Source organism: Excalfactoria chinensis, chromosome 2 (genome assembly GCF_039878825.1).
Source record: "Excalfactoria chinensis isolate bCotChi1 chromosome 2, bCotChi1.hap2, whole genome shotgun sequence".
Taxonomy (NCBI): domain Eukaryota; kingdom Metazoa; phylum Chordata; class Aves; order Galliformes; family Phasianidae; genus Excalfactoria; species Excalfactoria chinensis.
Window position 1 is genome coordinate 83,068,039 of NC_092826.1, and position 22,907 is coordinate 83,090,945.

The following is a 22,907-nucleotide window of genomic DNA, read 5'->3' on the forward strand; positions in this document are numbered from 1 at the left end:
AACCAAGACAAAATGAAAGCGTTACCTGGTTCTTAAGGTGCGAAACAGTGAGAATAGCCACCAAGTGTGGGTTTAAACCATCATTGGAGCAGCTAAGAGGAACTGATTTACAAAGTTTATTTCTTGAGTATGAAAGTCAAAGGATTCACGTGTGCTGAAGTGCAGTGTTTCTTAAAAGAACATCAAGCCTTTTTTATATCAGTTCAGAGTCTGCAGTCTGCAAGAGTAATGTAACAGCCTGGACGCTATTGGGCAAGACATTCTAAATGGTAACCTGAGATTTTTTCTAAACTTCAGAACTCTTGTATGTACTGTGGGAGCTTGGGCACTACTTAGGAGTCCAGAAAGCATGGGACATGAGATGTGTGAAGCAGCAGGAGGTGGGATTTCATTATCTGATCACTGGTGTGTTTTTAGCACCTTGGGGATTTTAGCAGCATGCCCTCTTCCTTCCCAGCATTCACAAATATTCCCCCCAATTTTTTGGTTTGGTGCATGAAAGTCTTGAAAGGATTTGAATGAAATTCCTATGAGGGCAGGAAGAGGCTTTGGAAACCTGTTGTCATCCCATTAGCCCCCAGAAACACTACAAAGTGACATATTCTGGGAGGGAGAGAGAATGAAAAGTATCTAGAGCACAAATGTGGCAGCTGGAAATGATTAATAAAAGTAAAATACACAAGATGAGTGGGCCAGTAATGTTGTGAGGGGTAGGAGAGGCAGCTGGGAGATGTAAAAGAGAAGGCCTGAGAGCAGCTGAAAGATGCCAGCAGTCTGTTAAAGAGAGAATCTGAGAGCTAAGTGGCCCTATGTGTGAAGAGAAAGCATGCCACAGAGATAAGAAAAACAGCTGGAGAGAAACAGAATTTCAAAGCATCTGAAACAGGAATGGATATGCAAATTCTGTTAACTCTATTGAAAGAGTGAATTAATTAATCTTTTCTTTTTCCTTCTCTGCTGCCATACTTTCATCTTGCTTTCACAAACAAACCCTTTCTGCAGGATCTCCAGGAGTCCTTTTCTGCTCCTTCCATCTTGAGTTGATCTTTTGGTTTTTTGGTTGTTTCTCCCACAGAAAATAGGTCACTCTGAAAAATTCTGTTTATTTGTTAGTAGTCTCTTAAACTACTGCTTTAGCAGCTTACCTTTGTATTTCCAGACCTTATCAAGATTTTCCCTACTAATCATTCAGAATGTGAATGCCATTCCTTGGAATACCATTCCGCTTGAGGAAAAAGTGCCGGTGGCAGTTGATTTTCATAGTTCAAAACACTTTCTGGGTAGGACCTATTATATTTAGATAGCTTTGTATGCCAGAGAGCTAGCTGGAGGAGGCAAATTTGGCAGGCTTGAATGGTCTGACAGTATCTAGAATTTGGCAGGGTCTAAAACAAGTTTGTAATAAGAACATGGTGACTTTAGAAAATAAACTGTAAGAATGTACAGTGGGGCAGATTTTTAATGCATTATGCATTACACACGTATTTTATTACATGTACAGCTTATAATTTACTTGCATGTATAGACAGTAAAGCACCTGGTCATATACTTGAATCCAATCTGGGTGTGTGCATCAGTGATGTAAAGACATACATCAATGTCTGTACACAGTAGCATGTTCTTTACCTTTCAAATTGTGGCTATGCTGTTTTTCAGCCACAAAAGCAAGAAACAGTATGTGTGTATCTTTCCTATATCATAACGAACACAGAGTTTATGTGAAAAGAAGAGTACAGGATCTTAAGGGATTCTTTCCCATCAAAAACAGAAATACAGCAACATGAAAAGAGCAAACATGCTGCCTAGCTTCTCTGAAGCTGTTTGCTAATGACCTTCAATGAACTAGAAAACGTTAGAGAGCCTGGTCTCAGCTTGAAGCCTGAGAGGAGAAAAATAGTAGGCAGAGGGAATGGAAAGAAAGTGAAAAAGGGAATGGAGGTAGTCAATAATTATTTTTCAGCAACAACAGCAGCAACAAAAACCCAATTGGGCAGCAAATTTTTGACAGCTTTCATGCTGCGTGACCTGCAGTGCCACGTCTGGGCTAACAGACAAAAAAAGAGCAGCAGCAGTCTTGGAAGTCATGAAGGTAAAATCACAGAACAATAAAATAATTGAGCCAATTGTAAGAAGCAGAGGGTATAAAATGTGGATTAAGTATATTAGATCAAACATTTTATGATAGACACTTGAGGGATTACCACTTATTGGTGAAATATAATGGTATGTAGCATATAGTAAGTACTTAAAGGAAAAGGTGTGTGTCAAAAGACTTACAATCAAATCTGATAAAATATCACAGAGAGAGATAGAACTTTTGCCATGCTACGTGTGTCTGGCATAGGGAAAAATGCTTGAATTAGTGAGAAGAAATGTTCACAGTGCAGGTTAATTATTTTTAAAGAAAGAATTTACATTAACTTTTCAGATACCTGAAAGCCTTTGACTGTGTATTTTACAAGATACTCTTTTGTTTTGGAAAACCTTGACCTTACATTCCCGTAACAGGAACGCTTAGCCAATAGCATAAGCTGGTTCAAAATTTTACGTGTATGATCTGATGTTTCACTTTTAATGCTTAAGTAAATTTCTCTCTTGCAAAAAGAAACTTCATTTTCCGTGTATACCGACCTCCTCATTTTCTCCACTATTAGCAGCAGTGTAGGCAATTTATTATTTTACATTCCTGTGGAAATATAGATGGCCTCTATTTTTAAAAAGTGACTTTATGAGAAAAGAGTGCAGGTGCATTTTATCTGGAGAGAAGTGAGATAGTGAATTTGAGAAATAATGAGGGAGGCAGCGTCTGTCTGTTTTTTCAGTGTGTTGCCTATGATAATTGCAATAACTGCCTTCTAAATGTCCTGCTTTCCAGCCTGTAGATTAAGAAGATCTTTGCCAGTGGCTTTGTACCACCTGGTGACTTAGAAGAATTTCCCTAAGAAGGCTCTTCAGGTTCATGTCACCGTAGTGCTTGAGAAAGAGATTTCAGTTGTAGAAGGAGGAACAGTTAGGTCAGTTTTATTTTTAATTGAAATGAAGCAGTGATGGAAAGTCTGAGTTTGTAGAACCTCATAGAGCAGGATCATGAACATGTAAATCCAGACAAGCTTCCATGAAGCCTACAAACTGAAGATGTGCTTAGGTGGCTGCATTTTACTGTACTACAATCCTCCAACTTCGTAGCTGATGTTGCTCCCCAGATGCAGCTCTTTGAGTGATCTTACTCCATGTCATCTGTCCCCAAATCCCTAGATGCAGTGCTTTCTACCACTACTCAGGAATGGGAGCAGCATTAGAAATTTCAGCACTCGTAACTTTTTTCAGACCCTGTGGAATAAGCTGAGCTTCACTGTAATATTTCTTTTTTCTACTTTTCCCCTCTGCACCAAGTCGTTATTAGAGAGTGACATAAAATTCATCACAAATGGTAACATGTAGCTACCCTTCCCTTCCTTCCTGCGTATCATAGTGAGTGGCAGAGTTATCCTACCACCATACCCACACAAAGGTTGGAGTGCGCTACCATGGTACAGATTTTATAGCAAGTCTATGCCTAGTAGAGCAAAGTGCTGTTTGTAGCTTTACCTGCAACTTGCTCTGTTCAACCTTCTGAGTTGTTCTCTGGAGGAGCTAGATGTTCTTGCAAAGGATCTATCAACAACGCAGTAAAATAGTTGTGCATTTTTTTGTTTGTTTTTTGAGGTCATTGCTGATGTAGGAATTAAAAAAGGTATCATTAAATCTTTTACCAGTGCAACTGGCAGAACCTGAGACTTTGCAGGTAACCCTGCCTAGATTTAGTAACATCCCACTGAAAAACATTTTGTTCTGCTGTTGGCGTATTTTTCTTCAGGAGTCACCAAATAGGCAAAAACTACATTCATTACTACTCAACCAGTAAAGACATGAAAAGTCTATTTTTAGATTTAAAACTCCAAACAACTGTCCCATCTGGCTTAGCACATTAAATAACACAGTAAATGGGAAAACAAACAAACAAACATGAGAACTTTCTTATGCTTGCAAGCAATGGCACTTTTATGGCCACTGAGCAGACTGTACTTCCAACCTTTTAAATAAACCTCTCTGACCTCTGCAGATCTCTCAGATAGGTTCTTGCAGATCTTCTGCTTTCAGTCTGGGCCCTGGCTGCAGTTCTAGGATATCAAACCCATCTCCATTGTGCACAAAGTTTGCTATTCTGCCCTCTGCAGTAATGGCTGTGGGAATTAGCAGCCAAGCAACCCTCCTGGAACAAAATATTTTAAATACAGTGCTGTTGCTCATCATGTAAACTGAATCTTACATACTATAGGAGGCAGTGTAGACACAATGCTTGCTTCTCCTTAATATTGCCCTTCTCTGAGTTTGGGAAAGCCAGATTCCTTGATGCTTCTCTGCAGATGTTGTCTATGCCAACTTGTGTTCTTAGAGAACTGCTGGCAAACACTGCAATCACAAGTGGAGGCAGATCGAGGCGCAGCATACAGTGTGCATTATGCAGAGGACAGGATTTTTGAAGCCAGCTTGGTTTTTTGAAGTTCCACTGAATACCAAGATTTTCTACCCCAGAGAGTCACTGCAGCGCACCCTTGTTTGCCCTTTGCTTAGCCTTTATTAGGCTAAACCAGTGCATGCACACAAGCCTTTCAACTGCCATGAGGACTTTGCATTCTTTCAGCTGAGCTGTAACAACCCCAAGAGGACCAGCTTCCTCCCCACTCAAATCCTCTGAAGGCTGAAGGGCACGCTCCTGTTTTCACACTCAGCCACTGCTCCTGGAGCTTTACGTTGGGTTCTGTTTTCTTTTGGTAAGATTCCAGGTTCTGTTAAAGTAGGCAGGAAATTTGTTGTTCTTAATAAGGTAAGAGGAAAACCAGTCTCAAGATACAGTAGGGTAAGTGGAACTGGTGATATTTATAGAAGAATAAAGCCTAGAGATCTTTATAGCCTCTTTTACATGAAAAACATAAATTATGATGGCACTCTAGTTAGTGAAAGGATGCACTTTACAGAAAACAAGAGAAGAGTATGTGTATTTAATTGATAAAATGATTCACTAATCAAAAAAAAGAAGGTAACATTGATGAAATTTGGGCAAGAATAATGCTTAAACTTGCATACTGTAATTACCTAATGTTTGATTTTGAAGACCACATCTTCCTTAAGTAGTGTATGTAAAATATATTTATGCCCAGGAATGTGCACTGCTCCATAAGTGTGCTGAAAAACACAGATAGTGTACATCCCTTGTCAAACTGATGTGCTACTTACCATCTTCCATCTTCTGTGGAAGAAAACACACTGGTCAAAAAGGCCAGTGCAACTGAAGGTCCTTCATCATCAGATAAAGAAATTAAGTTATAATTGAGACTGACCATCATTTTAAAAAGCTTGGGTGCTTCAAAAACAGCTTGTGCTTCAACTGGATTACTTATGTTCATGCTTTTTTTTTTCTCTTACCAGTGTTCACTTATCTGTACAGAATATTCCCAAATTGCCTGACCAAAGTATTTCTACTGGAGTTTCATTTGTGTGAGAACTGTCTTTGCCTCTACACTTCCATTGTTTCTGTCTTCATTCAGAAATATTGCTAGTGATCAAATTAGGAGAAGAATTCCAGTGGTTTGAGCAACTAGCCTGGGAATCCTAATTTTTGGCATCAGTATGGCACCCACAGCCTTGAGCAAGTAATCAGTCCTCCCTTTGAAGCAGCTGGAAAACATACTGAAGCAGAACTCTTTTGGAAGCTATTCAGTTGTAATGGCTCATGTCAGGAAAAATCAGGACATTCTACTCTAATACTTTATTAATGCAGGGAAATTTTATTTGAAAGAATTTATCATTTTTTAAATAGTTTTAACTATTTTTTAAAATGAACAAAACACAGATTTTTATTATTTATTTAATGCTATTTTACTGAATTGTATTTTTTTTTCTCATTTCTACAAATCAGGAAAATAAAACAACCACCAAAATAAATAAATAAATAAAAACACACACAAAAAATCCCATAACGATAACAGTGCTGAATGAAAACTTTTCCAGTTCTTCAGAGGTGTCACAAAGATTGATTCACATCCTTCGCAAGTTCAGTGTCAAAGCTCTATTAACGAATGAGTGGCAGGCAGAAGAATCACTGCGCTTTCCTTATAAACCACTTCTGTTAGTTTTGCCATTTTGACATTTTTTCTCTGGTCTCAAATGAAATAAATAAATTTGGGTGAAGGTGAATTCTGGGTATGAAATCTTTGTAAAGTTGTTTGTTTGTTTGTTTGTTGTTTTTCCAGGTTTCTTAAAGTTCAGATAAGTTTGAGGTGAAAGGCTGGGGGCTTGTCTTAATGTAATTGACGTTCTACCCGCTCTTAAGCAGGAAGTGCATAGGCACCTACAAGAGCTTTTGCTCTGCTTGGAAGTGGAGAACATATGACCCACCACAGCCACATTTAGGGAGAGAAGAAGCAGGCATGCCTATGAAGTCTTATCTAAAGACTTAACATGATTATGTATGAACTAAAGAGTGTATCTGTCTCAGAGATCTCTCACCAATTAATTTGGATTTCTGCAACCCCGGACTTTCAGATGTTTGGTGATGAAGCAGACTTTGGTGGGTTCCTCCCTAATCCAAAAATGACTAGGTCAAAAATAATGATACTTTAAGCTAGCCCGTATTTGGGGCTTATCACAGCAGAGCTGGCACACTGAAATGGGAAAAGGAGTTCGTTTTCCTCAAGTGGAGAGGAGATAATTGTTCTTTGTGCATATCTGTATGCTTGAGCACAGTCGTAGTTGCAGTTTTCTCTTTACTCATTGACAGTATGTCAAGCTTATCAGTTCTCATAATTTCTGACTGGGCTTTAGAGGAAAAAAGAACACAAACACAAACAAACAAACTCCCAAAGCCCAGTCATCATTCATAGTGTAAATTCATCCATAACTGTACTATTTTCAAAGCCCTAAAAATCTTATGTTGCTGCTACTCTTAACATATTTGTTTGCTTTAGCTAAATGTAGTATATGTAATATACATAATACAAAGAACCTGTGCCTTGCAACCCTTATGTCTAGTAGTATGAGTTCATGAAGTAATAAACTAGTTTAAAAAAGCACTTCCTTATTGTTCACAGGATACACCTGGAATGGATGGATGCAGGCTTTTAGTGCACAAGTTATATAACCTTGCTGTTCAATAGGATGCGTGTTTTGAGCAGAACTAGGGAACTGCTCAGTTTGAAAAGGCTCAGTATCTGATTAGCATGGCTAAGGGGTGTTATGAATGGTTGCATCGTATTTTAATCCTAATATGTTCCTTTCACTTGTTTTAAAAATCCAGTAATAATAGATGCAATGAACTCTTGTAATGCCAAGTTATGTTCACAAATTATTAGGAAAATACAAGCATCCAGAAAAACTGCTATTCTAGCAGCTTCATCTCATCCGTGCAACCTTTCAGGGCAGGACACCTTTTTCATCTGCCCACTGCTGAACAAATGTATTCCTAATTTCAGCTTCTCCATCCCACTCTGCATGGAGCTCTGCACTGGTCACTTTTGCATGTAAAATCTCTCCTGAAGATTTTGGTAACAGAACTGGAAGTTTTATTGTATGGAACTAGTTGCTACTTGCATATATGCTATCTCTCAAGTAAAATGCTAAGATTTATGCTGAGTATTAGTATTTCACAATTAAGTATTGCTGTTTCTCAGTTATTTTATTTCCTGGTAATGTGAAATATTTCTATCTCACGCATGTGAAGTGTTGTTGATACATGCTTTATATCCAGATGCCTGTTCAACTACACATTTATCAAGAATAAGGTAGCATTCGTGTTGTATGTCCAAAGCTGGGTTTGCTAGTAGAACTTGCACATTTACATTTTTGCTGAAGTTATTTAAATTGTACAGAGCCAGCATACAACTGACCTTTGTAAACTGAATCATAAGCTTAATCTGTCCCTGTTGTGGTTTACCTCAACACAGCCCCTGTCCAGGGCAGCATTCGTTCCCCATCACCCCCCACCCTGGGCTATCAGTCATCTCTGAATGGAGACCAGAAAATGTCCCAGGGTTGGCAGGAGTGTATCTGTGTAGGGCAAAGATGTCTTCTTTATCCTCTCTTGAGTAGGATATTACTGTACCACATATTTTCATGAGCCATCTGTGCTCTCCTTCCTTCCAGAAGTATGTCTGGTTTTAATTCTTACTTGATACTACGTCCAATGGACAAACCTTATCTAGAGAAGATCATGAAGAGGAAATAGTAGAAGAGAGTAGAAAGTGGAATTGGGTAGATGGTCACAGCCAGAGGATTGCAGTCATTGGCTCTATGTGCAGGTGGAGGCTAGTGTTGAGTGGTGTCTCCCAGAGGTCTTTCTTGCAGTCAGTGCTCTTCAGCGTCTTTGTCACCAAGCTGAATAGTGGGATTGAGTGTACTCTTGGCAAGTTTTCTGATGACACACACTAAGCTGAGTAGTGAAATTGATGCAATAGAAGGAGGGAATGCCATCCAAAGGAACCTGAAGGTGCTTGAAAAGTGAGCCCACAAGAACCTGATGAAGTTCAACTAGGCCAAGTACAAGGTGTTGCACTTGGGTTGCACCAATCCCACTTATGTGTACAGTATAGGAGAACTCACTGAGTGCACCCCTACAAAGAAGAACAAAAGGGCCCTGTTGGATGAAAACCTTTGTGTGAGCCAACAATTTATGCTTGTAGCCTGGAAAGCCAAGTGTATCCTGGGCTGGAGGTGATAAGCCTCCTCTACTCTGCCCTTTGGAAGCCTGGAGTACTGGAGCCCCCCAGCACAGGAAATATGTGTAGCTGTTAGAGCAGGTCCAGAAGAGGGACACAGAGATAATAAGAGGAGGATCTCTCCTGCAAAGACAGGTTGGTGGAGCTGGGCTTGTTCAGTCTGGAGAAGAGAAGGCTCAGGTTACACTCACTGCAGCCTTCTAGTGCTTGAAGGGAGCTTAAAAATAGGACTTTTTACACATTGTGATAGTAAAAGGACAAGGGAGAATGGTTTTAAACTAAAAGAGGGGAGATTTAGATAATGTATTGGGAGAAATTTTTTTACTCAAAAGGATGGCGTGTCATGGGAGCTGGTTACTCAGTGAAGCTGTGGATGCCCCATCCACAGAGGCTAGGTTGGATGAGACCCTGGGCAGCCTGATCTAGTTGGTGATAATCCTGTCTGTAGCAAGGGGGTTGGAAATGGATGGTCTTTAAGGTCTCTTGCATCATGAACTTATGATTCCATTATATGATTCCTGCCACTTACCAGATGAACTGCAGCTATGGGTAATAGGAGAACCGGATGTTGTCACTGTGAGGCTGCTTACTCTCTTTGGAAGGGTACTGAGATCAGGATCTGCATTCCTGGAGAAAGGCAGGTAATACATCAATCTTCATTGAGGCAAGTAGAATCCAGAGAACCATAGGACAGTCAGTCTCTGTGGCAGTCACAGTGCAGGCAATACTAGAAGTCATTTATTGGCACATGAAGAAGAAGGTAGTAATTGGAAAGAGACAGCATGGATTTACAAGGGTAAATTGTGCCAGACCAAACTGAATGCCTCCTATGATTAAATGACTTTGTTGTGGATGACTTTCCTGTTGAAGGGAAAGTAGAGGTCTACTTTGAGTTTAGCAAGGCTTTTTGTGCAGTCGCACAAAGAATCCTTGCATCCAAATTCATGTTTCAGTCTGTATGGGCAAAATCCTGACCAGGATTCTGATGTTCAGAAGGACTGTGCCTAAAAGTTGGTTATAAATCGAATTCCACAGGGATCATCCTGTTTGATGTCCTTGTCAATGGCCTAGGTGCAGAGGCAGGATGCAGTACTTTCAGGCTATCACTGATGATACTAAGTGGACGATGTAGTTGGTGTGCTTGAGATCAGGCCTGCCATTCATAGATTCACATTTGCTAGAGGATAGGGCCAACAGGAGCCCCATTAAATTCATTGTGGACAAATATAATAACCTGCACCTCAGATGGTCTAGAACCCTACACAGGCTAAGGCATGGCAGGCTTGGTAACAACTCTGCTGGAAAGGGCGTGCAAGGCCTTGTGTTGGGTTGAGTGCGAGTTAGTGGCAAATCCTGGCAGCAATGAAAGTACATTAGAGCATATGAACAGCAGCACAGGTGGCAGATGAAGGGAATTGGTAATTCCCTTTCACTCAGTGCTCATTAGACCACATCTGGCAGAGTAAGTCCAGTCTTGATTTCCCGAGCGTATGAAAGCTTTTGATAAACCCTAATGAATCCATCAGAAGAACAGAAAGATGGCTGGGGGTTGAAGCATGAAATTTAAGAGCAGAGGCTTGGGCAATGGGGTTTGTCCAGCCCACAGAAGAGAATGGCAACTTTCCAGTTGCTAAGTGGAGGTTACTGAGAAGATAAGGTTGGGCTCTCTGCCAAAGAATGAGAGATGAAGGTCATAAATAATCAGGGAGGCTTGGGCTAGATAAAGGGAATAAAAAGGTACTATGTGGACAACTAGGTAGCGAAATGGTTCATCTAGTGGGGTTTTGCAGTCTCTGAATGGAGGATTTTAAGACTGAACTGTACAAAGACATAAGCAACCTGGTCTGGGATTTGAAGACCTTCCAAAGTCCCTTCTACCCACATTTATTTTATGATAACTCTTAGGATGGATCTTTTCCCTTTTCTTTGTAGAGTTTCCTCCATTTAACACAGTTTGCAGTTTGTACACTTAAAGACGCATATACTGCTGTTCACCATACAGACCAGGGAGATTATATAAAAGGTTGGCCCTCAATTTTAGCCAGGTAAGATCTAAGACAATTTGAGCAAAAGCATCGAGAGACAGGACGCCACAACATTTTTTATTGTTTTTAATACGAGTGAATTGATTAAAAGATCTGAAATGTTGTAAAGCAATATACATACTGAATAAATAATCTGCACAGAAGAGTCATGTCTACATTGTAACACTGGCTAGTACTCAGAATACTTAAAATAAATCCAGTGACATTGGATAAAAGTCCATAAAAATGCTATCCTGTCTTCCCTTGTATGAAATTGTTCAAGTATAAAAAAATCCAATACAGTGTAAAATATTAAATTCCATTTCGGTCAAGAATAAAAATTGCAAGTATTGTAGTTTCACAGGACAATGTAAAGCAGCATTTCCTAGCAAAGGGAAAAATAGTCAGTCTACATACAGATGAGTGAGAAAACTGCACTAATGTACTTGAGAGGTCTACATGAAGAACTATTAGAGGGAAAAAGAATGAACTAGCAATATTTAATGTAAAAACCTAAAAAAAAAAAAGTGTTAATTTAAGAGTACCCTCATACAGTGCACATACTGAATTTAAATAAATCCAAGTCAACATCCTTAGTTAATTACGTTAATATTTAATATGCTACATCTAAGTCTACTAAATAATTTATGCCATGAGATGAATACATAATTTTACAGTGTCACATCTAAAGTTGCTTTCTTCAGAGCACAGCATAGTAAAACTTTCAAAATAAATATTTCTTTTTAAATAGCATAACAATTAAGGCACAGTATAAATCACATACCATTAACCCTTCAAGAACTGCAGTCTTGGTAACAAAAGTTGCCTTGTGTAATGTACGTTCACTAATAAATATTTTAAATATAGTCCTGAAATAGATATTAAAATCGTACAAATGGTTTCAGAAAAGAAAATTCCCTTAAAACAGTTCTTAAAAGTTTTAATTCATTAAGCTTCTTCCTGCCTTTATTCACAAGTTACGAATAGATGCAATAAATAGAAAGAGAAGGCTGTTGTAGTAAAGGGCTGATCCTATTTTAGAATCAGAATAGCTGACACCAGCAGTTAAAGTTTCCCAAAAGTGAAACAGGATGGGGCGAGGGATTAGGATGTGACAAGCTCATCACATGAGCATGAGTGATGTGTTCTGTCCAGAACTGTCTGTGTTATTGATTGTCTCTACAGCTGTTGCACCCCTTACTTCCACATCACTTGCTCCATAGTTCCACTCATCCAGAGGACAGATAAGAAAATAACTTTGGTGCCTGTCCGCCATCTTACTAGCAGGCCATCTTCCTTGGGTTGTTCGATGCCCGTTAGTGAAACGGTGGGAAGATGCTATCTCACGAAGACAGCTTCTGAAAGCTACAAAGGACAATCAGTGCTTTAAGCTTGTTTCCTCTTAAAATGGATAAAGGTTACATATTGCTGACTCAGTTTTTTTCCCCTGGTTCGAACTTTTTGAATACCACATTCTCACTTATAAAAGGCAGTTTTGCTTCCCTGATACTGTAGAAAATATACCTTTGCTTTTTTGGTTCTTGTTTCTTTTAAAATGTGAAGTCCCATTGCTACTCCTGCCACTCTATCATGACAGTACAGTATATTTTTCCCATTTTCTTCTGGATCGATACTTGAAACTAGCCATGCCGCACTACCCCTCCCCTCTAACAACAAGGTTTGGATGCATACTGTATGAAGACAGTGGAATAAAAACTCTTTAGTTTCGCAATAGCATCGCTTTCCTTAAAGCTCCTTAGTTAACATCAATTGTCTCTGATAAACTACTTATACTGGAAGGCCAAAAAGAGGAAGAGAAAGAACAAGCTTCCCTCGGGAGTCCATCTGCTATTGCATACGATCTGTCTGCAGCTGTTGGGGTTGGTACTGGCCAAAAGCCGCAGCTGCCGCAGCCGCCGTCCCCGGTGCCGCTGCGGTGATGGGCTGCTGCACCGCATAGCCATAGCCCCCTGCCGCCACATAGCCAGCAGCGGCGGCCGGAGAGGCAGCGTATGGGTATTGCTCATAGGCGGCTGCAGCGGCCGAGTACTGGGCGTAGGCAGCTCCGGTGTAATCGATGTAGGGCGTAGTAGAAGCAGCGGCTGCTGCGGGTTGAACGTGGGGAATTACCACTCCGGGCTGCACAAAAGCCTGTGGATAGACATAGTGAGCTGGGATCCTGTTGAAAGATGGGAGAGGGAGTCAGAGGTGGTAGGCGAGTGAGCGCCAAAGAGTCATATCCATACTCCGAAGTCAGACAAACTCAATTTAGTTGTTGTTATATGCATAGGGTTGCCACAATAACTAGGTGGAACAGACCGGTGGTCCGTTTGTCGGCCTGAAAACGTGCGTTGCTCTAAAGCACAGCCTTATAGCCAAGTTAAACAGGAGTATTTAATGTCTCTTGAGGATGTTACGTGGGATGTTATTAAACCCTTTAGAAGGACCGGGATTACTGATGTCAGTTTAAGGCAACTCTGAAGGAGCAAGCTTGATTGCAGCATTTGTTTTTCAAAACACCTCAAGTGGTTTTCATGATCCTGCTTCTCACCGAACTGCTTGACTCTTAGTGAAATTATTTCCTGTGAGTACTGTTATTATTAGTAACACAGCGGTTTGACAGCCTCGCTGCCATGAGTTTGACAATAGCCAATAAGGCAACAACATGGCTTAACCCTGCCTTTACGTAAAGTGTTCTGGAGGGAGCAGGAAAGAAAATTGTATTGTGGCAACCCTACTTAAGTTGCTATGCAGACTCAGCACACATTAATTTCTCTGCAACCTCAGTCACCCTTATTAAAAATAAGAAAAAAATAAGAAAAAACCAAAAACCAAAAAAACAAAAAACCAACAACACAGGCGACAAAGGAGTTTAAATAAAGTTCACAAGTGTGGTAAACACAGCAAGAATCACACTTTCCAAACGAACTATAGTGCAGCTCACTCCGTCACAAGAGGCCATTGAGGGAAGCTACATAGATGCTATTAAAATCCATAACAGTGACTCCTAAGTACATGTGCATCACACTTTTAAAAAGTTCATAAGGACACAAGGGTCAAACCTGTTTGATTATCAGGCCACTGCTGTCCTGTTTTGTGCCAGCTTGTTTATTTCTATGCAAGACATACAGCATAGAGTTTTTTGGAAGGTGGGAATAGGACTGAGTCTAAATAGATCTGGTGCTTAATAAAAAGCAAAGAAAAAAAATAATAAAAATAAAGCAAAAAATAAAAATAAAAAAAAAGCAAACAGATTTATGGCTTAAGCAATAACCGTTCTGAACAAATCAGTACACACACTTTCCCGTCTTCTCCACAAGAGAAGCATATACACAAATTCATCTCAAAGTTGTGTTTGATCACACAATACAGTTTTTTTAAAAGGATGCATCTGATATAATTTTCATTTAAAATTCATAACTCCGTCTCGCATCTGGATTTCCACTGAGAAGTCCTTCACGTTTGGAACTTATTTCCAGACAGAGAATCTTTATAAATGCATGTAAAACTGCTCGTGCAAATTTACTACTATTTAATAATGCAATTTACTTTTACAGACAACTCTGAAGACTGCACCAGCCTTTTAGTGCACTGTAGCATAGATGCAACCTGCAGTAGTACAATCTGCCCTCCAATTGCAAGTTCTAATGGAAAGCTTTTTTGGTTCTTTAATTTTTAAAATGACATCAAGATTTACTTAAATGATCGACAAGGAAGCATTTCAGTCAGAAGGGACACTGTCAGCTAGATTCATAGCAAAGAAACAGTATGAAATACATGAAAACCAGACTTTAGAATAACCTGGTTTTCTTCTTTAAGAAAAAGAAGAGCTCAGTGGCGTGAAATAGGAGCACCACAATCATAAAAACCCAACATGTCAATGGAATTCACTTCCTACTGAATGAAGGGAGGAATGGAAGAAAAAAAGAAAAAAGAAAAAAAAAAAAAAAAGAGAGTGAAAAATAGGGGTGGGAAGGGAAAGAAAACGTAAGATTTAACAATAAGTTGGGTTTTTAAAACTCACCTAATTTATGACGTGACTAGCCAGAACTGCATTTGAAGCATATTTAAGCTGGCTCTGTGCATTTAAATACACATCATTACCTGAGCTCCCCATACAAGATGGATGAGCGAGAGCATGCATTTTGTATTGGTCACCAGCCAAGAACAATCTCAATAAATATAACATCATGCTTTTTTTAAGTATTAAGTAAAGAGGAGTAAAAACAACTTTAAAGTCACTGAGAGTCTCTTCTGCATCATGTAAGAGTCCATTCAACATCACAGGAATTTTCACGTACGGCATTTAAGAAATAGAATAATTCTAACAGAAATGGTACAGCAAAGAGTCTTATCTAAGTGCTCGTGTTGTCTTAAACTGATGTTACTAGAATTTTCTTAGGACATTAGGACACTCGATCAGATTCTTAACAAGACAGAAAGATACATGTGCTCCCACTTAAACTCTTGTGACTTGTTTTATTAAGCCAAGAAACTAACAGGTGGTAAAGTTATGAAACATTACCCATTTGCCACATCTTACCCTACAACAAACATAAACCCTGGGCAGGCTCCTCACCACCATGCCATTTCACACATGGTGATTGACAGCGTAAGCTGCGCTGGGGCTATTTTTGATCATCTGTCATGCTACAACTGTTTTGAGTCGAGTGAAACGGCTTTATATGGCCAAAGTAAATTTCTACCTATTGCAGAGGCCAGCATGTGTAGACCCCGGCCATTCAGAACCTAACTGCTTTTAGTGCTCTGCTGGGTCAAAAGTTGAAAAAGCAGTGCCTAATAGTGCTGGATATCCTTAGTGTCAGTAACTTTGAGTAAAAAGCTGCTGCTTTGTTCTTGAAAGTAAGAGTGTGGGAACTGCACATGGTTTGAGCTTTCTTTCCTGACAGTAGTTTTTATTTTGGAACACATATTCGTGGTATTAAGCTCTTGCGCCAAAGGAAAAGGAAAGCCATATTTAACTTCAGCAGCAACTATAGCTTTGGGATATTCAAAATGAAATGACATCCACACCTGCTGTGAGCCTTACAACTTCCCCTGTTGTTATAACAGAAGATGTGTTTTTAACTAAGACCTCCTAAAATAATCCTATAAGCAATAATAAAGTGACAGCTAATTGTTTGAAAGGAAAGGACAGTTTAGACTAATGCAGAGAGCTGTGTCATGCAGAAATTCAGCCTTAGTAACACATAATTGAAATCTCGACGCTACACAATTGAGAAGGTGGTTAATTTAACTTTGAATGACATGTTTTGCTTCAGAACAGGGTCAGGTTTTGTGAGCATAACTACCGAGCAGAATTTAGTCAATGAACAGCTTTCCTGATAATAAAAATAGGTCACAGAAGCATCAAGGCATACCCTTAAGGTGCTCCCTTTTGAATTTGTGCCTGATAACAGCAAGAGGACATTCAGCAGTCTGTGGGTTCACTTCTGACTGCTCTGGCTTTGTTCCCTAGGTTCCCTAGGTCAGCAGTAGTCTAATGCTACACAGATCTCCTGATCACAAACTAAGAGAGAGCTTCTCCTTCTCTCTTAAGGAAGGCAGAAGTGCCTGACAGTAGACAGAACTACAGAAGACAGTAACAAGCAGGCAGTATCAGCTTATCAACTTGGGATTTAACTCTGGTCTTACTAAAAAGAGTGGGAATAGGAGTGTCCTTATTGTGATTGAGGTACTACAAATTCTAGAAAAAAATAAAGGGACAAACTGTGACAGAATGAGTAATATCCTACACCAGTCCCTCTGTATAACCCCATATTTTTCCACCAATATTGAAATAAAAATTGTGTAAGCAAAATGAGAAAACCCATTTTAGGAGGCAAAGTTATTTTTCCCCCTTAAATTCCTATTGAATTCAGAGGTAGTATTTCAATAAACAACTCCGAAAACAGAGCTGTAGATAACCAGTCCTGTGACCAAACAGCTTCTTTCATGCACTGAAGCTAACCTAGTTGCGAGCTCCCTCCACTGCAATAAATGTTGTATTTAATTTAGACTAGTGTATTTCTGCATCTTTTCAGTAAAGTAATTTGACATACTCTAATTACTTTCAGCTTCTTGCTTGTTAGGTGGGCAACCATGACGAAACACTGCTGACCATTCCAGAGTATGGCAGCACATTACTAATCTCTGCCCTGATTGATAGGGAAAAAGCAAAAGAAATAAAACCTTTGCAGCTTCTGTGTAAGGATTAGCAGAGGGTGGGTAGTGAATCATCACTACAATCCATTTAACAGAGAATATTAGTAAAACATGTTTTTTAAAGTGCAACTGCATGGGGGGAAGAGAGGTTTTAAGGTGACCAAATATTACAGTGTAATCCATGCAGCATCATCTGAGAGTGAGCTCTTAATAAATGTAGTTTCAAGTAAGCACTGAAACAGCCCAGCAGAACTGTCAAGGGAATGACAAGGAAACAGGGAATGAAGGTTTTCATTTGCCCTAATGAATGCTGTCCTTCCTAATCTGAACTACATCCCTTAGAAAATACACAGGCTGCTGGAAATTTTCAGGGGGAAGCAGATTTAGTAATCTCCTTTGTCTGTATATAGCAAAAGAAAGGCAAAAAGCAAGGATTAAAAATGACTAATTTGATATATTCATAGCCCTGGTACCAAGATTCCTCTCCTCAGATTTATATACTTTGCATTAGAAATAAAACCTTATTCAGCCTGATGGAAGAATTCCCCTGACCTAAGCAAGACTTAAATGATCTATTGTTGGCTCGGGATAGGGAAAGCAAGAGGGAGCCCTACACTTGCACAGTCCTTTAAGCAACAGATTGTACAGGTTCTCCTTTTCTGTTATGCTCAGCAAATACTCTCTCCATGGCCGGTCCCTGGGCAGTTCACTGGTTCCTCTTTGCAGCAGGTCTGTAACAGCTCTGCAGACTATGCATTCTACCTCCTGCCCTCCTCAGTGCTGGCATCACGCGCTGAGCACTGCACTGACACCACTGTCTCCTCACACCTCCAAGAAGTCAAACAAACTACAGCAGAGGATGAAGAAAAAGAAAGACAGAAAGTTTTCCACAACCTCCCCAAGTGTGTCAGGAGAGCAAACACTCTCCTCTAAAAGTGCATAAAGCTTCTAGGTAAACTTATTCCTACAGTTCTGAGGATGGGAACAGTTACCTACAGGTTTGATGAAGCAAACTGTTGAGAAGCTATTTGTGCCTAGTAGCAGCTGGGTACACTACACTGAAGCTATTCCAGTAAAAGGAACAAAATACAGTTGTGACACGTTTTCCCTACTTTAATGTTAGCTTTTTCATTAATGAGCAAAATGCATTATTTTGCAATAAGTTTCTCAGCCAGTGTGCATTAGTGAAGTGACGCCGTATCGGACGTTTCAAGCAGACCTCACCTCCTAATTATATGCCTATAGGAAGCAAGAGTTAGAGATACTTTAGGAACAGTATAGTCGAGTAAAGGAGAAATGTGCTACGTATTAAAGTCAGACCAAAGGAAAAAATCTCCAATTAGAAAGCCCAACGGGACGCACGTTGTTAATAAGGAGCTCCACACCCCTCCCAAGAACAACCCCCCATCCCCCCCAAAAAATGACAAACATGCAAGCAATATGTTGAATCACTTAAAAAAAATCAAGAAGTCACACCATTTAGCACTCACTACAAAATAAGGTTAAAAAAGTCACAAGCTACAGCTTGAAAGCAAGGAAACAAAAAAAGGCCCTTTGCTCCCCATGGCAAAGTCACTCCTCAACAACAAAAACAAAATTAAAAAGAACCCTCCCCCCCCAAAAAAAAACAAACTTTCACTACAGCTCTTTCAAGTAAATAAAAGCACACAGTTTAGCTATCAACACCACTTCATTACTGTAATAAATAAATAAAAAAAAAAAGCACACGGAGGTCTATTGACTATATGAAAAAAAAACATACATGCATCGTTAATCACCATTTTAGCTTGTTTGTGTTTGAGTCTACTGGTTACAGAGTTTAATTCCAAACAGAACTATTCCACCTCTTATCATCATATCCTTCTGATCAGTTATCTTAACTGTAAACGATCCCTGTCAGATTAGAAAGAGATAAATAACATTGAGTCAAGCTGAAAAAAGAGAAACGGGGCACAGCAATCTTGCATAAAGTCATACCTCCTTGTTTTATCATAGGGTCATACGGGACCGGGCTGCTTAGGTGGAGGGGACGCGTCCCACACAACTTGACTCGGCTACAGCATTCAGAACATTACCGACAAGGAGAGCACAGTTACAGGCATACGTTTGTAAGTCTGAGAACTGCAGTACTGCTGCTGTTTATAAGGATGCTACTGCCTGAGGCCTTCAAGGATCATACTTTTTCTTTCCCTCTTACTTATTTATTTATTTTAATATTTCTCCTCCCCTATTTGAGGTCCCATTGAACAGACTTACCCAAAAGGCCTCTGTATGAGAGCTGGATGAAGCTGTTGAACACCAAAGGCAAAACCTACCAAGGAAAACAGATCACATTCTCTGTATGAGTGTTCCTTTGGCTACTTGCCACATGCACGCACACAAACGCAGGGTAACAGCCTCCAGTGATGGTGTCTCTAAGACTGGAGAACCACAAACTGGAAAGAAAAATACATCAGTCCCTGCACACACACATGCACACACACACACACCCATACAGAAATTAAAACAGTGAAGCTCACGCTTCCCTAGTGGTGTTTAGAAGAATGACTGGCTAAATAACAAGCACACAGTTTTTATTAACTTTTTATTTTGTGCTCCATTCTGGTCCTTAATGTCAATCTATGAAGGCTGATATGGCCCTTTTTAGCCATCCGTGTATCTGTGCTGCTTCTACAGATTTAAGCCTGAGCCACATGAGGATTTAGCAGGGGCTCAAATCCTAAACTTTATTTCTGCTCTCCAAATGCCCAAGCACAAAATCCCTTTCCAGTGTGGGCAATGAACTGCTCACAGTGCTCCCTGGTCTCAACACCTTCAGAGCATGGACATGCACACGCTCTGTGCTTGCAGCTCTCTGAGTGCAAGGCAGCACTTTGGGAAGTGGCGAGGACATCAGATTGGCTCAGACGTGGCCTTGGGAAACACCATTTCATTTAAAAATCCTTCTCATAGCTCCCATCTGTTTTAGAACTTTCCTTTAAGATACTGTTTGTATTAATAAGACCGCACACACTGGAAGCGATTCATTCCTAGGCCACTCTTTCCCTGCAATAATACTGTAAATGGTCAGTGCCACCACGTTCCCAGCAGTGGGAACGGCCAATGAAGAGTCTGAACTGTGCAAATCCTCCTGGGGAACTTGGGATATTTTATCGCAGATTGCTTTCGGTGTTTAAACAAATAGCCACAAAGTTACTCCATTCTGCCTTTAGAGACAAATGTGCACCTGACCACCCAATGTGCTACGGGGAAGTGCGGCCCAGCACTACCTTTCCAAAAGTTCAGCTCCCTCCAGGAACCCAGGGTGCACACATGCAATCGGCACAGGCTCTCGTTCTCACCTGGCTGCATGATCCTCGGCTTGGCACCCAGGTACGCCAGGTTGACGTTGGCCTTCCTACCATCGATGATGGGGTTGGGGTCCTTACACGCTCTTTCGGCAGCGGCTCTATCGGCCATGGTGACCTTCAGGGGCGAGGCTCTGCGTTAGATCTCTCCCTCGGGGCAGCTGGGAGAAACCCCTCGCCCCGAGGCAGCCGTCCGGGGCTCCCCCCCCCCCGCCTCTCTCTGCTGCTCCAGGGCAGCCGGCAGCCACCGAGGGCGCGGGCCGAGCTCCGCCGGCGGGAGATAACCCCCAGTGAGGCCGTATCAGGGAGCAACAGGCTGGGCGAGAAGCGACGGGATTCGCCCTCCATCTCCTTTTTCAGTAATCCTCCCCCCGCCTCTCTCCGAAGTGCCCAGCAGGGAGGGGGGAAAAAAAAAAAAAAAAAAGAAAAAAAAAAGAAAAAAAAAAAAAAAAAAAGAAAAAAAAAAGAAAGGAAGATCCTCCAAACCCTCCCGCTCCCCACGCAGAGACCCCCGCAGAAGTTTCTCCCTACGGCGTCCGCAGCCGTCCCCGCACTTACAAAGCCGTATCCCCGGGACTTGCCCGTCTGCCGGTCGGTGATGACCACCGCCTCCTCGATGTCGCCGAACACCTCGAAGTACTTGCGCAGGCTGGAGTCGGTGGTGTGGTAGGGCAAGCCCCCGACGAAGATCTTGGTGTAGGTGGTGTCCTTCTGCGTCGTGTGCATCTTCCGCCCGGCCCTGAGCTCTGCACCCACGCGTGGCCGCCGGGGCGTGCGGGTCCTGGGCGCCGAGACCCGCTCCCAGAGTCAGCCCTCGCTGTTCTCTTGCCTTTTTTTTCCCCTCCTCTCTGTCTCCCCCCGCCACCCGGTCACGGCGCGACTCCCCGGTGCTTCTGCCCGCCCAGCTGCCTCCTGCTCCGAGTTGCGGAGCCCCGCAGCCCGCGGGGGAGCTCGAGGTAGGTGCCGGGGACGGGAGGGGCAGCGGCCGGGCAGTGGCCAGCCCGGCGGAGCGGCGGCGGGTGGAGGAGCGCTAAGCAGCGAGTGGCCTCCCCCCCCCTAAAAGCCACCGGGTCGGGCACTCTCGGTTCCTCCTCCTCCTCCCGCAGGGGCGGGGACGGCGGCGGGGCGGCCCCCGCGCTCGGCCGCGGCCCGGCCGGGGCTGGCACACAGCTGGCGGCAACAGCTGGATGCCGTCGGGACAGGAGCTGCCGCCGGTGGGCCTGGCGGGGAGGCTGCGTGTGCCCTCGGGCTGCTTTGACCCGGGCTTGGACATATAAGCAGCGCCGGCGGGGTTGTGTGGTCACCGCTGCGAGCTGGCAGCCCCCAGATGCTTATATCCCAACCCAAATGCCGGTGGTGACCCCAGCTGCATCACCTGCCTCACCCCGAGCTGGAAAAGCCGGGGCCCGGCAGCATTTCCACTACTACTGTTATTGTGGGGCTGGTGGTTATTGTTCTGTACGCAAGGCCAAAGCAATTGGAAAAGCTGCTTCCCTCCTCTTCTCTTGCTGCCTCGGCCCTGTGCTGCACTGAGAAGGATGCGGCAGAACAAAAGAAAGGACATGAGGGCTGTGGGAGCTGAGGGGGAGGGAGGCTCACAGGGAGACAGGAAGGATGGGAGGAAGGTTACAGATAGGAGAAACAGATGTGCACGTGTGTATGGACTTCTGAACCATACCCTTGTGGTCACAACGCCTTGATAAGTACTAGTCTCTCTTTCTTCTAGTGCTTTTGTCTGTTAGATTTTACCTGTGAAGTTCTCTGTCCTTAATAAAAAGAAGCAATGAACTGGTTTCCAGAAATGACTTTCAAGAACTTTTCAGTCCCTCTCGTACCAAATGTTACCCATAGTGACATCACTCATAATCTTGGGTTCTGCTTGCCCCATATCTAATATTGGCCCTATATAATTTTCTCCAGCAGTCATTGTACCAGTTCTAATGGCCTAGAATGTGCAGTACCAAGTTGTGCTGTCACTAAAACTAACCCCAAGCCCTACACCATCCTTCAGATTCTGCAGATTAAACAGTTTGTGTTATTATGTTAGGACTAACTGGGATTTAAGCTTAGCAAACCTAGCAGGATACTGAGAGATGAAAGACTGAGAGAGATGGGACTTTATAACCTAGGGAAGAGGAGGCTCAGGGGGTATCTCATCAGTGTGTCTAAATATCTAAAGCGAGGATGCAATGAAGACAGGGCCAAGCTTTTTTCAGTGATGCCCAGTGCCAGGTCAAGAGGCAGTTGACAAACTGGAAGCACAGGAGGCCCCAAGATATCTCCCTGTATACTTCTTATAGTGATCTAGAACCTTCTGTTAAACATGACACAGCCGGTTCTGCTCCGATGGTTGATTGGCACCTTAGGCTCTGGCCCAGTGACCTGAACTTATGTCGAAGTCCTACTCAGGATGTCACCTCAGGGTGTCAGTGCACCATAGAGAGCTACAGCGCACGCTGCTTAGGAGTACAGTTAACATCTCATCCCAGTGAGGACCAAAAGGATGAACTTTACCTAAAACCAACGCTAACATTCTCTATTCCTTTCTGTGCCTACTATGCCTGCTTGTCTTGTGATGTCTGAAGGAATGGAGAATTAGTCTGTTTTTGTAGTCATCA

The 22,907-nt window shown here is 42.0% G+C and overlaps 1 protein-coding gene and 1 long non-coding RNA gene across 2 annotated transcripts in view; one reads left to right on the forward strand and one right to left on the reverse strand.

The window, feature by feature from the left end:
- Positions 1-10,831: 10,831 nt before the first annotated feature.
- RBM24 (RNA binding motif protein 24) lies at positions 10,832-21,367 on the reverse strand. Its single transcript, XM_072329067.1, has 4 exons — positions 20,848-21,367; positions 20,284-20,407; positions 19,199-19,253; positions 10,832-12,956 (listed from the first exon to the last, which is right to left on the reverse strand). Exons 1-4 carry the CDS (start codon positions 21,013-21,015, stop codon positions 12,626-12,628), a joined length of 678 nt encoding a protein of 225 aa, XP_072185168.1. The 5' UTR covers positions 21,016-21,367; the 3' UTR covers positions 10,832-12,625.
- The window catches only part of LOC140248383 (uncharacterized), a 34,489-nt gene continuing 32,544 nt past the window's right edge, over positions 20,963-22,907 (forward strand). The window contains exon 1 of the long non-coding RNA XR_011902832.1: positions 20,963-21,245. This is a non-coding gene — a long non-coding RNA (uncharacterized lncRNA). The remainder of the gene's footprint in view (positions 21,246-22,907) is intronic.